The sequence below is a fragment of the Perognathus longimembris genome, chromosome 3 (genome assembly GCF_023159225.1).
Source record: "Perognathus longimembris pacificus isolate PPM17 chromosome 3, ASM2315922v1, whole genome shotgun sequence".
Lineage (NCBI taxonomy): Eukaryota > Metazoa > Chordata > Mammalia > Rodentia > Heteromyidae > Perognathus > Perognathus longimembris.
This window is the reverse complement of record NC_063163.1, coordinates 82,081,450-82,097,047: the sequence shown is the minus strand read 5'-3', so window position 1 is coordinate 82,097,047 and position 15,598 is coordinate 82,081,450. Positions and strand designations below refer to the sequence as shown.

The following is a 15,598-nucleotide window of genomic DNA, read 5'->3' as shown; positions in this document are numbered from 1 at the left end:
ATCCCCTGGAGGGCTGAGAGAGATTTCTAGTGAAACACCAGGGAGCTGGAGTGCATGGTGAGGGGATTTAATTACTTATTAGGAAAACTCAAGTGGTAACCTCAAGCATGGCAAGAAACCAGGAGGTAAGGTAAATTTATGAGTGGAAGGAAGGAAAGAAGAGGAGAGGGAGAGGAAAAAGGGAAGGGAGGCAGGGAGGGAGAAAAAAAGAGAAAGAAGAAAGGAAGGAGGGAACAATGAAGGGAGAAGGAGGGAAGCATACAGGGAGAAAAGGAAGGAGGGAGGGAAGGAAGGAATAGAAAGAATGGAATTTGGGGGCTTCAGAGGGAACTATGTATTAGCATTTCCTCAATGACTATGAATTCAGGAAAAGAAGTTTATCCAAACAAAAGATAATAACACAATAAATACAAACCTGAAATGGATCCCTCTGACTGGGCCAGCATAGTTAAGTTTGTGGCTGGAGAATCTCCGTGTGGCTTCGAGTCTTGACCTAGTCTCCTGGTTTCTGTCCTTGACAATAATCCAATGGAGATTTCAAGGATCTGGGCAGAGAAGATGGTAGTTCTGAGGCTAGAGGCCCAGATCTTACTTCTCAACAATAATCCCAAATGAGATTGTTAGGTGAAATCTCCTGCTCTAGTCACATGCCTTGCAAAACTTCTCAGAGCTCATGTAACAGTTTCAGGGCTGTACTATACAGAGGACACTCAAGTTTTTTAATGAAAGAATGGTTGAAATAGTGGATGAATGAGTGACAAGTGAGTGAAGTACACAGTATTGTGCTATCCTAGGTGTGTGAAGTGGGGGAGAGGGGCAGAGCCTTGTGTAAAAAGGAAAATAGAATGTGCAAATGGCTTGGGGTTGGAAAACCAAGTTGTATTGGCAAAATCAAGAAAGCCAAGGAGTCCATGTGGGTTCTGAGAGGTTTTTCAAGACACGTTTAGGAAGAAGGCAGGGCAGGGTTGTAGGGGATGTCATAGGCCATATCAAAAGGCTTAGGTTCATCTAAAGAACTGGGGCTTTAAAGAGCTTGGTATTTCCAAGCTCTCTGGTTAATCCAATGAGAGCATTTCAACACTACTTTTATTTGTCTCTGTTTTCTGGTGACAACACACACCTCCATGTGGAATTCTTAGTGTCAACCACTCAAGTTAAATGCAGTGAGTTCACAGCCAGGTCTCACTGTGAAAATACTCCTGTGACACCCCCCCCCCCCCCCAGTTCAGGGCATAGGATAGAGAATACAACTAGAGCAAGGTCCTCTTGAATACTTGCCAGCCTGGAAGGACCTCACCTTCAAAATATCCTTGCCCAGTGGGCACTGGTGTCGTACACCTGTCATCCTAGATACTCAGGCAGCCAAGATCTGAGGATTGAGGTTCTAAGCCAGCCTGGGCAAGAAAGTCCATGAGACTCTTATCTCTAAGGAAACACCAGGAAACCAGAAGTGGAGATGTGGCTCTGAGTGGTAGAGTGCTAGCCTTGAGTGAAAGAGCTCAGAGACTGCACCCAGGCCCTGAATTCAAGCCCCATGACCAATTAAAAAAAAAAATCCTTGCCTATGGAGACTGTAGATGCATCAGGGAAATGCTTTGAAGTTGGTAGTCAAGATGGTAACAAGAACCTGGGAGAGAAAGAACAAGGCGGTGTCCCCAGATAGGAGATCAGGAGATACTGGAAACCACTGTGTTAGGTGATCTCGCCTTTTAACTCTCTGCCAACCCCATTCCCTACCAGGTGGGCTTGCCTGACTTATTCGCCACCAAATATATACTAGCCACCAAAATATGAATGCATGTAGGACAAAGATCTCTTGAGTCTATCCTCAAGCTATGCCCTGGCCTAGGAGGAGCTCCAGTCCCAGGGTCAGGCATGCCTGCCATGATGACTCCTCCTTTCTGACAGCCATCTTGTTTTCTGTGGGTAGAGATATACAACGGCCCTGGAAGGGTGCCCAAGGACTAGGGGAACAGAGAATTCTGGGATGGCAGAGATGCAGAGTGGTCTAGGGGGTGCAATGGCTTCCTCTTGGCCCTACAGGTTTTCCATCCCCATAAAGATGGCTGGCTAGTCCTAGTAATTTTAGGCCCATGGCAGGGGATCCTTCTTGCCTATAGTATTAAGTGTGGTGTTGTTGGGAGCCAGGGCTGTGTCCTCTCAGCCATGCTCCATCCTGGCTTGATGTTTGAGGAAAACCATTCATTGTCATTCTCCAAGTGGTGACTAACTTCCCAAGGGCTCTTCTCTTCGCTGTCTGTATGCCATCTGTTCTAGATCAGCCTCAGACAGCATCCTGGACATCCATCCCAATGACCCTCCCCCACCCCAGCCGTATTTCCAGGTCCCTTCCAACCCCTTCCCCCAGTTGTAAGGACACACTCCCTTTCTGTTTTCACAAAGGGGGGGAGGGGTATCTCAAACCTACCCAGGCATAAAGGGATGGACTAGGTTAACTTAGTTAGACCCCCCATGAATGAGGAAAACCAACAGAATGGATGCCCCCACAGGTCCAGAGAGCGCCACTACTCCCAAGCTGAGGGCTGAGTGTGAGCTTGTGCAGGAAGGTGTGTGTTTTTACTTGTCATTGAGACTCTGATAATGGACTCACGTTACCCGCTCTTCCCTTTCTCTTACACCTTACCTACTAAAGGAGGAGTTCTTGCTTGGTAAGTGGATATAATCCGCAAAGACATGAGAGAATTTATTAGCAGCCACTCAAGATCTACAAAGGGGAAAAAGACACACACAAATACCCGTAGAGACTTTTTTGTTGTTTATTTGTTTGCTTTCAGTCAAACTATTTGACTTACATTTATTTTGCCCCCTCCCTCCCCTTTCCTTTCTTTTTCCCTTTAGTTGAAAACTGCTCAAATGTCAGTTTGTGACCTTGACTTTATTTAAAAAAAAAAAAAAAAGAACAAAACACAAAACTCTCCTCTTTATTGCATTGCTTTTCCCCATGTGACATTTGCTCAGGATTCTATTCAGGCAACTTTGGCTTAAAAAAAAAATAAGTAAACCAAAAAGAAATGTTACATTCATTGAGGATTTAGCTGAAGTTCAAGATTTTAGCTTTATCTCCTATTTTTTTGTCTTTGTTTTTCTTAATTTCCAAGGTATATTTGTTGAGGCCCATAGACCCTATTTCTTTTCCCTCTACCCCTTCCTTTATTTTTAAAATTATTATTTTAGGTTAAGGGTGTTTACACACACACCCTCCCTTTCTATTAAGTTGTTTCTTTTGTTTGAGTTCATTCATTAGGAATTAAATTTTGTATAATTTCTCTTTACTTTTGTTTCATCTGGATCGCATGCTTTTTTCTCTGCATGATAGATTTTTATTTTATCTTCCAATTATCCTATTAGGGGGTTTAAAAGAAATCTATCTATCTCTCTATCTCCTATTTCTGTGGTATTCTTTCAGGAATTTGTGCTCTTGTTTTTTATTTGGCGTCTCTTCTTTCTCCTCTCCTCTCTCTCTTTGCTATCATTCCAGTGCCTCATGATGGCTAACATTCTTGGTTAATTAAACACAGCCAGCCCGGAGCTCAGCAGTTGTCCAATGGGTCTTTCTGATTTCAGATCACTGGGTCTGAGCCTGCCGCTGACCCCTTTAGCAAAGCAGCCAGCCGGCTTGCCACGTCCCGAGGACGCTCCCAGGAGTACGACTCCGGCAACGATACCTCCTCGCCACCCTCCACCCAAGCCAGCTCTGCCAGGTCTCAGGGCCCGGAGAAGGGGAGCCCCCATGGGGGCTTGAGCAAGAGAGGAGACCTCAACGGTGGCGACAGCTCTGATTCAGGGAACTCCTTCACCACCTCTTCACCCCAGAACAAGGGGGCCATTTTGGAGAATCTCTCTCCCACCAGCAGGGGCAGAGAATCAAGGTCAGTGTACTGGGGTGTGGGCAGGGGTAAGTGGGGGGAATCCCACTTTAATGTCAGCTTCTCACACTCATGGCACCCTGTCCCCCAGAATTCTTTTCTTTGCTGAAGAGAAAAGAACAAATGGATTTACTTTTTTTTTTTTTTAAATCCTAGAGTTGTAGCTTCAGGTCTAGCTGGATCCAGAAACTCAAAACATATATATCCTTGGTCATTTGTCTTTCCTATTGCATCTGCTGGCTCTGTTCCCTGCACTGTGATGGTCTCCTCTCCAGCCTCCCAAGCATCAGGGAACAAGCGGGAAATACTCTGTTTAGCTAGCCAGTAGAAGAAGTCTCTCTTCCTCCCTGAAAAAATGTCAGCCCCAAACAGCCAGGCCAGGTGTTTGCTGACTCTGCTTGTCCCAGCTTAGGTTGTTACTTATTCACTCCTGGACCAATCATTGTGGCCCGGGGACTGCAAAGCTCCCCGACTGGATTGTGTCATATGCACCCCCTGAGACTCATAAGGTTGGCTTTCCCAGATGCCTCTGCAGGCAAAGCCAGAGCGCTGGCAGCCAGAAGAAAGGAGGCCTAGCGGGGGAAAAGCAGATGTCAACTTTACCCAGCATCTCAGGAGAAAGCCTTCACATTAATGGCATCTGAAGTTGCTCTCATTAAAATAATAAGAATAAGAATACACTACAATAGTTACCCAAATGAGCTGTAAACATATCCATACCAAGCCCTGCGCATGTATGTCCATAGCAGGTTCCTTTATCATCAATAAAGGCTTAAGAGCAGTCAAACTACCCCGTCAGTAGGTGACTGAGTAAAAACAAAGACAAACAAAACAAAAAATAATAATAACTATGATCCATCCAGACAATGCAATAAGAGTCGTTAATAAAAGAAAGAGCTGGCAAGCCATGGAAAAGCAAGGAGGGCCCCTCAATGTGTGTTACCAAGTGAAAGATGCCAGTCTAACTCAGTGCCATGCTGGGGCTAAGGAAAGCTATGAAGCAAGGAAAAAGACCAGTGGGTGCCAGGGGGTGAGATGAAGAGGGAGGGATGAAGAGTCAGGTCACAGAGGTCCTTTAAGGCCCTGAAATCATTCTGAATGAAGTGACAATGATGGATGTTCATCACTACACATGACTCCAGGCCCTAAGAGCTGCAACACCAATGCAAACTATGGATTTGGGGGGTTGATTTAAATTCTTCCCTCTCAACAAATAGTCCCTGCTGGGGTGGGGGAGGATTTGCTGACCAGGAGGGGTGGGTGTGTCTGGCAGGTGGGGTGTACGGAATTTCTCTATGCATTTATGACTCTATTATTCTATAAAAAATGACACTACTCTAAATAAAGGCTCATTAATCCAATGCATAGACAGACAGATAGCTACCTACTGGCACAATTTTTAGGTAGAGGTATTTTATTTAATGTCCACACACCTAGCTAAGATAGTTTCCTGTAAACTATACTTCCACCCTATTATGTTGAATCTAGTCACAGAGCCACTATTTCATTCATCCCTATTATCTTACCCTCCCTCCCCTAAAAGAAAACTCACAGCAAAATGATAATCAGAGAGGAAACTAAGAAACAGAGTCACTAACACATTTAGAGCATCTGTCTGCACTATTTGTTCAGTTATTTAGCCCTCGGCTTGTTACCAGAAGTGCCAGACACTTGACGGCTTGCTGCCGAGGCCTTCAAACCAGCGTGGGCACTTGCCTCTGGGGTTTCTCATTGGTGGGCCTCATGCATGAGTGTGCAGGAGAGGGGCTTGGCTGGTGCACTTTGCCTGCAACAGGGAGGCTTGCCTCTTACTGTGATGGGAGTCTGTCTTTGTTCACAGTGGCCAAGATTTTCAAAAGATGTCGCCTGCCTTAGCAACGGAAACAGAGCACGATTGTTACAAGGACAGAGGGACAATTGTCCCCAGTGCACAGCCCACTTTAGTCTTGGACAACCCTCCTGGCAGCCATCTGTAGTCCTGGTTTGCCCGCTTCAGGACATCCTCAGCCTCTGCTTATACCCAAGCTTGGCTGGGAGCCAGAGCTGGTTCAGAGTCAACGTGTTGCCATGTCCACAAACAAGCAATGAAGTTCCCAGATGGGGGAGGGAGACTGCAGATGTGTCTGCTGATAGACTGAAGTGTTGCTAAAAAGGGAAAACAGAGAAAAGCAATAGTCACGGTGACAACTTTCTAAAAATGCCAAGCTGGGCTCTGGCAACTCACACCTGTCTGTCTTCCTAGCTCAGGAGGTTGAAATCTGAAGGATCATAGTTCAAAGCCAGCCAGAAAAGTGTATGAGATGCTCATTTCCCATTAACCAGCAAAAAAGGCTGGAAGCAGTGGTGTGGCTCAAGTTGTAGAGGGCCAGCCTTGAACAAACAAGCCAAGTGAGACAAGGAGGACTTGAATTCAAGCTCCGGTATTGGCACACAAAAAATAATAAGGAACAATAATGACAGTATTCATTGAGCCCCAGCACATGTTAGGTGCTCTACAAAGTGTTTCCCCCTAAATAGCCTACCTTAGCTCCTCATCAGAGGTTTGTGAAAAGGGTTCCGTTATAACCTTTTTGGAAAAATGACTGACAAATTGAGGCTCAGGGTGATTGAAAAGCTAGTTAATAAGTGACAGCATCATCAGCCAAAGATGAAGTTGTTTCCAGAACCAAATCCAGGAGACATCTAGAGGTTTCCTGCTTCATTTGATCTCCATAGACAGTTGGATTAAGTCATGCAGAACCAATGATGGTGAAATCCTTGAGCAGCTAGCTGTCCCATACCAGCCATGGGCAGAAGGCTTCAGTGAGACACACAGACATCAGCTTTGAACTAAGGGGGTCACAGTCACTGAAAAGAGGGGAGCTGGAGATGGAGCAGAGTTTCAGACTCCGGGTGGCTGGAGGCAAGTAGCTAGCCCTTCTGAGCCTCCTCTGCCAATGGCACCCACTTGAAAGACCAGTTTCATCAGGTGGACAGGAGGACTCCATAACATGATGCTGAAGAGGTTCAAAGAGTCCATCCATACCTATGTATTGATGACACAGGCCATACGCACCCACCTAGGTGCAAGGACAGTGTCCAGGGACTTATAAGCCCTGTACCCCAGGACTTCGATGGGCAGGGTAAGAGGGGACAGATACAAGTGACTCCTTGTCACTGGGGAATAGGGTCTACGGTAGATAGACCCTCATCCCAGTGTGGGGTGGAAGGGAAATTTCCAGAAAAGGGGGCTTCACACGAAGGCAGAATCGTAACTAGATGTCAAGTGAGAAGGAGCAGAAGCCCCAACCCTGGAAGGCAGGCGACCAGGGAAAGAGCAGATGGATGGTCCAGGAGGAATGAATACTCTGCAATTCAAAGTGGAAGCTGAGAGGAGTGACTTGCTGATACTAGGGCTGTGAGCAGGAGCATGTTCACCACCAAGGCTGCAACCACACGAATGTAACTTGAACTTGACTCCTGCCCCAATTCCAGGTCTTGGTGGAGAGCCCCAAACCATCCAATATGGCCCTGGACAGGATGAGAATGCAAGGCAAAGACCTTGTCTTTTGGAAGGATTCTGACCAAGCTTCTAAACATTCCTTTTTTTTTTTTTTTGTGGCCAGTCCTGGGCCTTGGACTCAGGGCCTGAGCACTGTCCCTGGCTTCCTTTTGCTCAAGGCTAGCACTCTGCCACTTGAGCCACAGCGCTACTTCTAGCCATTTTCTATATATGTGGTGCTGGGGAATCGAACCCAGGGCTCCATGTATACGAGGCAAGCGCTCTTGCCACTAGGCCATATTCCCAGCCCCACATTCCTTTTTTGGGGGGGGTTGAGGGGGGTGGGAGGGAGGGTTCAATACTTCCTTCTGCAAAACAGATTCCATCAAAGATTCTCAAACTTCAACCAACCATAGGTCACCTTTCTAAAACTTTTTACTATGTCTGTGGGGTCATCTAGTTACCGTAACAGACTCGCTGTTTCTATAAGAAAGTATATGGTACTATCGGAAACAGGAAAAAGGTTAAGGTCACTGACCTGACCTAGAAGACCCCCCCATAAAATGACCTCTGATTAAAAAACAATGCGTTGAATTGCCATCCCCTTTAGGTTCCTGTCCAAGGCTCTGAACTTGACACCTTCTCCCTCCTCCTGTCTTTGGGAGATTACAAAGTGCTAGTGAGGTGTTAAGAACACACCAGAACCCTCAGCTATGGATTTCTCATTAATGTCATCAGGGACTAAAGAGAGAGACCAGAAGGAGAAGAAATCCCTTCGTGTGTGACTTAGGCGATTTCATGTCATGCCCACACTGACCTCGTGGAGTGCTTGTGGCGTGGCCCTGGGGTGCGTGGCCGACACCCAGGGGTGCCATCAGTGGCCCATCTCCTCAGAGGGTGGCTTTGGACTTGGGGGAGCCCACTGTCCTCCGGGCAAAGGCGGAGAGGAGAGTACCAGCTGAAGAGGCCCTCGGAGGAGATGGCTTTTGGGTGGTGACCTTGCTCTTCCTCCCACAGGGGGTTTCAGTCTCCATGTCCCGAATGCACTGAGGTGAAGAAGGCCGGCTCGGCGCGGAGTCCCCCGCTGAAGGCGTGCTCTCGCAGCCCTTCCTATGACAGCACGCGATCCTCCAGCCACTCTTCCAGATCCCCTGATCCCAGGGCCTCCCCCAGGTACTCCCGGAGCCGCTCCACCTCCTCGGAGGAAAGGTGAGTGAGGCTGTCGCCTCCCCTCTACTCCTCACCAGCAGCAAGGTGAGGCAGCCGCAGCCTCCACCCATTCACCCAGGGCGACTCGTGCATGGCCTTGGGGAAGTCAGTCAGCCTCGCTGAGCTGAGACACTTCACAGCCCACCACTCCTGATGGGTGGCTCTGAGAAGCCTAACGTGCTTAGAGGCGTACTTGAAAAACACTCTCTACATAGTGTATATGGACTATATATACCACACACGTATGTACACTGCATAGACTGCACTATATACAGTATACATACAAATGCACTATACTCTATATACATAGTATCTATATAAAATGCATACTAAATGCGGTGTGCATATACTATATACTATGTATATACACTATATGATATATATAATATACAGTATTATACTATATAGTCTATACTATATGATAGTATAGACCACACACCCACACATATATATAGTGTATATGGACTATATGTACCACACACACGTACACTACATATACCACACTATATACACTAAATATACATACATACACACTATCTATGCTCTATATACATAGTATATTTAATACATAATTTAAAGTACATACTATATGTGGTATGCAGTGCATATGCACTATATACTATATAGACTAGATACTACATATACTTCATATTATGTATATATACTATAGATATGTACATTATATACAGTATTAAACTATATGTAGTCATACTATACTATATGATAGTATAGACCACACACACACACATATATATACTACATACACACTATACAGTATACTAATAATGTAGTCTGAGTGTAGTATTAGCTATGATTTTAGTCACAAGACTAATCCATATGCAAGAATGCCCCTCAAAATTGCAAAGTCTCACTGCAGTTAGAATGATCTTTGTGGCTCCTTTCCCATTCTACAACATCCCCTCCCAATTTAATAACCACTGATAATCACCTGATAACCTCATGGGGAGTAATGATGTTATGGTGTATATAGGCACACACCTCAGGGACTGGCACACTCTACTCATCCTATTTAACCAGACCAGCCTTTTTCAGCAAACAAAAAACTCCCAACAGAGGGAGGACTATTCCTCTCCTGAAATCACATGGTTAAAATGCATTTGCTCACGTAGTTGGTTATTTCAAGACCAATCTATTTCCAAAACATAGATAAGGCAGCTCACACACACACACACACACACACACACACACATTCCACATGATAGCATGATGTCAGTGAGAGAACAGATTAGGCAGGAAGGAAAACTGAGGAGAAAAATATAAATTAAGTCAAAAGGAAGTTTAAATCCTCAAAGGCCTGTCCCATATTATGTATAGTTGCTATGGAGATGTACCTCTGAGCTCCCTGGTGGACAAAGCAAAGAGAAAAATTACTCCATTAATTGTTACATTATTAACCAGAAAAAGGAAATAAGAGAGCTGCACACCAATGGCTCACACTTGTAAATCCTAGCTACTTAGGAGGCTGAGCTCTGAGGTTTGTGGTTTGAAGCCAGCTGGGGCAGAAGATCCATGAGACTCTTATGTCTAATCACAGAAAAAGCCAGAAGTGGAGTTGTGGCTCAAATAGTAGAGTGTTAGCCTTGAGCAAAAGAAGTTCAGGGATAGCACCCAGGCCCTGAGTTCAAGTCCTAAGGCTAGCATATACACAGTATTTCTCAATGCACTACTGCCTCTTTCCCAGAGGCGACAGCTAGCTCAGGCCCAGGGTCTGCCGCAGACTTGTTCCATGACCCCACAGGGAGCACCAAACCCTATCATAACTACTTTTTCCATCTTAACTAATCACCTATGGTGCACTTTGCAGCTTGAGTAAAGGTAGCACTGATCTCCTCTCCTTCAATTTCATTGAGGGAAGATTTGCTCAGACAGTAGATCTTAGCCACTTCAGCTTTCCTGTAAGCTGAAGAATGCTTACCTTTCCATGTATATGAAGGACACTACAGTTTCTCTCTGGCAAATCTGAGCTGCCAGCCCCACTGTGCTCACCCTTGATGGGGGCAACATTAGTAAGGAAATGAGGGGGGGGTCACTTGCAAACAAGCCCTGAAGTGAGTGGATGGTGGGTCTGGTCAAAACCATTCACCTGGGGAATACAGAGTGGGTCAACAAGAAACCTCACTTTGCTACTCAGAGTTGACACACAACTTCAAACTTAGGAGACTGTTTATTTCTGGAATGTTCCATTTCATGTATCCATTCTCTGTATCTCCAGTCCCCCATCTACTGGAGGGAACTGATAAATAGTATCTAACCCTAAGGTGCATGGGTTGAGGATGAAATGAAAGGCAGAGAAAGTGTTAGTCCAATGTCTGGTACATAATAAACTAGCCACAATTAACATTCCCCACGTGCTAATTAAATTAGCACTTAGCAAATATGTCAATATACTAAACGATTTACCCTAATTCGCTTATTTGATTTGCACAACCTTACAGGGCAAGCAAGTACTATTATAACTCTCATTTTACAGATGAAAGAAAAAAAATGAATAGATAAAAGAAGCCCAAAGATGTTAAGCCGCTTGCCCAAGGTCACACCACCAATAAAAGGCCAGGATAGCAAGTATATTTGAGAGAATTGTCCTTATTATTTCTAACCACTTAAGGGGATGGGGACATTGATCAGCTCTGATTCCTGAGCGGGCCTCCCCCACCTGGCGACCAGGTGAACAAAACCCTAGATGTGAGGTACTACCCTAGAGCACATGTGCAGAAGGTTCTTCAAGGTCTGCTCCTGCTTCCCAGGTCCTACTCACGCTCTCCCAGCTATTCTTCCAAATCTGGCAAGAGGAGCCCGCCCAGCAGAAGTTCGCGGTCCCGACGCAGCCCCAGCTACTCACGCTACAGCCCCAGCAGGTAGGCCCCGCCCCATGCCGGTCCCGCCCCGGGATGGCCCCGCCTCTGAAAGGCCCCGCCCCCGGACACGCCCCCGAGCCCCGCCCAACTGTTCCTTTTTGTTACCCCACACTGAGGGATGAGGACCCTTTTCTTTAAAAAAAAAAAAAAATTCCCTCCGCTCAATCAGGAGCAGCAATAACGCCCAAATATTACCCTGACATCCTAATGTCCCCACCCCAGACCATTCCCACAACCACACCCCAGAATTCAAATCCCAGGCTCCAACCTCCTCTCCTGTTTCAGTCCTGTGCTCAGCGCCCCCGTCACCCCCCCACCCACACCCGTTCTTACCCACACCAGGGTCCCGGTGACATTCACCTCCTCACCCCTGCAATGCCCCCGCGAAGGCCGCTCCCCCATTCCCCCCCTCCCCACGCACACCCAGCTCCCCAACACCACAGTGCTCACCTGGAGCCCCCCTCCCCCTCCCACTTCCCCGCAAGTCCCCTCCCAGCCCCAGTCGGGGAGAGGGGGCAGGTGAGGAGAGGAAGTGGACGCACCCTTCCCACGTGCTCCCACAGAGAGCCCAGCGCAGCCCTAGCTCCCCAGTAACCCTGCCCTCGCACTCCTTCAGGGAGCGGGACCCCAAATACTGCGAGAAGGACTCGCAGCAGAGGGAGCGCCAGCGAGCCTGTCGGCGGCGCCGGTCCTACTCACCTATGAGGAAGCGCCGGAGAGACTCCCCGAGCCACCTGGAGGCTCGAAGGATTACAAGGTGAGGCCAGAGGGCAGGGGGAACCCGCCGGCCCACCCCTGGTCCCCTCATGCTTCCTGGGAGCTGGGCCCTGGAGACTGGGGCAGCTCAGGGACACCCCTCCCAAACACTGAAATTGGTTTGGGTTCAAAACTTCTGCTCCTGCAAGGGGCAGGGGGCTGGGCGGGGCTGGTGCGCGTGGGCGGGGCTCAGGAGCATAGGGGCGGGGCCTAAGGCATAAATGCTGGGGCCTGGGAGCGGAGAGCCGGTGTTGGGGCGTGTGGACGGGGCTTGGGAGTCATGTGGGCGGGGCCTAGGTGTCTGAGTGCATGAGTATGTGTCTAGGAGCATGTGAGTGGGTATTGGGGCGTGGGGGGGGCCTAAATGCAGAAGAGTGGGAGTTTGTGTCTAGGAGAGTGTGGGCGGGGCCCAGGAGCATATGGGTGGGGCCTGGGACGGGTGGGAGGACCTAAGGGAGCATATAGGCAGGGCCTAAGAGCAAAAGGAGGGGTTCTAGGAGTGTGTGGGCTGGAGGGAAGAGGTGGGGTCTAGCCTTGGGATGGAGTTAGAGGCTGGGGGGTTCCAGCTGGGGCCCAGGAGGCAGACTGGGGAGAGAGAGGAGAACAACTGGCTAAGGGCCACTGGCCCAGGCGTTGGCCTGACGGTTGTCCTCTGGGAAGAGATAACAACCTTCACCCTAGACCTGCACGCTCAGATGACAGGCTTAAATCGATATAGGTGTGATTGATTATTCTCTGACCGAAGTGTAGAGAAGGGAAAGCAGGATTGCTTGCTTAGGTGCTTGCTGCACGGAACTAGAGGAAGACACCACGAGGAGAGGGGGAGAAAACTGGGTTTGGCATTGAATCCTGGCTGTGAGGCCTCCCAGAGCCGGTTTTCTCGCATGAAATGCCAGAAGGAAAAATGAAACCCCAGGAGTATCATACAGGTGAACTGGAAGGGGAGCAGAGAGATGTAAATGCACTTCTTTTTAATTGCTTGTTCGTGTGTATATATATATATAATTTTTATTATTTGAAAATAGTTGTACAAAGGGGTTCCAATTCAACGTTGTCAGTTTACGAGTATGGTACAGTGCACCCTATCAGCATCAACCTTTTCATCATTCTTCCCCATTTCTGCCAACCTCAAGTTACCTGCTTCCATTTTTACTTACTTACACCGAATATTATGATCGTATTCACTCACCCTTCCTCCCTCCATTCCTCTAACTGTAAATGCAAAGTGCACTAGGGTAAGACTTCAGTAAAGCTGTGGCAGAGAGAGCTAGTGGTTTGAACAAAAATGATTTTCTCAGGCCTTGAGAGCTGGGAGAAAGGTTTAATGACAACCCCCCCCCCAAAAAAAAAATAGGCTGTCCTGCATCAGCACCTTAACCCAGGGACCCCTGGGGTCACATGTGCCTTCTTTGGACATGGAGTCATCCCCCCCCCCATATTCCACAGCGCATGCTTCCCGTCCATCTTTACTGCTTCTGCCTCCCCACCCACCCCCAGTAACTACATAACTACGACAGCTGAGATAATTTTCTTTAAATGGATATGCCCTTCACAAAGGCCCCTACATTTATTTTTTTTTAAAGAAACGATGCACTATTAAAAAAAAAAAGCTAGAAATAGAAACTAGAAGATCCTGGAAATAGAAGGCTCTAGTAAAAGTAAAAAATAGCAAAACAAAATTGTGGTTAAAAGTTGAGATGGAGATTGTATTGCCAGTTGGGGGTTGGGGGCTGGAGCCCTGGGGGCGTCCTGTGGCATTTCAGGGCAGGTGGCCTGACTGTCCTGGAAATGTCATATTCCTGTTAGGGGTTGCTTAGCCCCCAAGGAGGGGTCAGGGCGGGCTGGGCTGCGCGTCCCCGAGCCGGGCTGCGGCTGGAGGAGGCCCGACCCGCCCCGACCGCAGCCCCCTTGGTCTCCGCAGTGCCCGGAAGCGCCCCATCCCTTACTACCGGCCCAGCCCCTCGTCGTCCAGCAGCCTCAGCAGCGCCTCCTCCTGGTACAGCAGCGGCAGCAGCCGCGCCGCCAGCCCCAGCCGCTCGCGCAGCCGTAGCCCCAGCCGAAGCCGCAGCCGCAGCCGCAGCAGCCGCAGCCGGACCAGGAGCAGCTCCAGCTCCCGCAGCCCCAGCCTGGGCTCCCGGAGCCGCAGCCGCAGCTACAGCTCGGTGGACAGCTATTCCAGCACCAGGCGCTAAAGCAAGGGCCCTCCCTCGAACCGGCTGCCACAGGGCCCCTTGCTTCGTGCCCCGCCGGCCTTTCCTACCACCTGCCTCCCCGGCCTCCTCCCTGGCCGCAGGACCCCGTCCTCCGGCTTTTCCTGGGGAGGAGGAGAGGGGAGCTGGGGGAGGCCACCCCCATGTCAAGATGTCAGCTGCGTGGAGCCTCGACTTACCAGCACCCTCATGGGGCTCACGCCAGGCCTGGGCAGAGCCATTCTCTCTGGGCGCACACATTCACTCACACACTCATATTCACACACACGCAAGGCTTCATGGGGAGCAATGGTTCTGTGACTGGGAAGTTTAGGTTTGGCCAGGGACATGGAGCGACCAGAACACTGCTCTCAGGATGCTTCCCAAAGGCCAAGGGGAATCCATGCCATCCCCATTCCTCCTCCCTTCACCTGGCACGTGACAGCAGGAGGAGGTGAGATTGGAGACAGGAGGGCAGTTGAGGTCCATGATTAAGGGTCAGAAGCCTGGCACCGGTGGCTCACACCTGTCCTCCCAGCTACTCAGGAGGCTGAGATCTGAGGACCGCAGTTCAAAGCCAGCCCAGGTAAGAAAGTCTGTGAGATTCTTATCTCCAGTGAGCCACCAGAAAATAGGAAGTGGTGCTGTGGCTCAAAGTGGTAGAGTGCTAGCCTTGAACTACAAAGCTCAGGGACAGCATCCAGGCCCTGAATTCAAGCCCTACAACTGACAAACAAAATAATGGGGAGGAGTTGGAGATTAAAGGTCCTCAAACATACAGAGGAGAAGAAGGAGAAGGAGAAGGAGAAGGAGAAGGAGAAGAAGAAGAAGAAGAAGAAGAAGAAGAAGAAGAAGAAGAAGAAGAAGAAGAAGAAGAAGAAGAAGACATTAGAATGGGGGAGGGGGAACCTCTGGAGACTGGCGCTCATTTCTCTGGTTACATTTACGAACATGTAAGGATGACGGTCTTCTATCTGTCCTGTGTCTCAGCAGGTTCTGGCTATGTGAAGCCCCCCACACGATTGGTACAAAACCTTTTGGCTGTATACAGGAGCCCCGTAGCCCTACAGGAAAGAACAGACAGTACCACAGCCAGGACAGCTTGAGCTACAGCCCCCAATTTCCTTCAGTGCTACTAGCTGGCACCAACTTAATTCCACGGGACCATCTGCTGAAAATTCCTCAGTGCCATGGCCAGTG

The 15,598-nt window shown here is 48.6% G+C and overlaps 1 protein-coding gene across 1 annotated transcript in view; it reads left to right on the top strand.

Moving 5' to 3' along the window:
* Positions 1-14,401, top strand: part of Srrm4 (serine/arginine repetitive matrix 4) — a 100,790-nt gene extending 86,389 nt beyond the window's left edge. The window contains exons 9-13 of the mRNA XM_048340913.1: positions 3,586-3,890; positions 8,386-8,577; positions 11,343-11,453; positions 12,070-12,210; positions 14,131-14,401. Of these exons, the coding sequence (XP_048196870.1) occupies positions 3,586-3,890; positions 8,386-8,577; positions 11,343-11,453; positions 12,070-12,210; positions 14,131-14,401 (1,020 nt within the window). The remainder of the gene's footprint in view (positions 1-3,585; positions 3,891-8,385; positions 8,578-11,342; positions 11,454-12,069; positions 12,211-14,130) is intronic.
* The last annotated feature ends 1,197 nt before the right edge of the window (positions 14,402-15,598 follow it).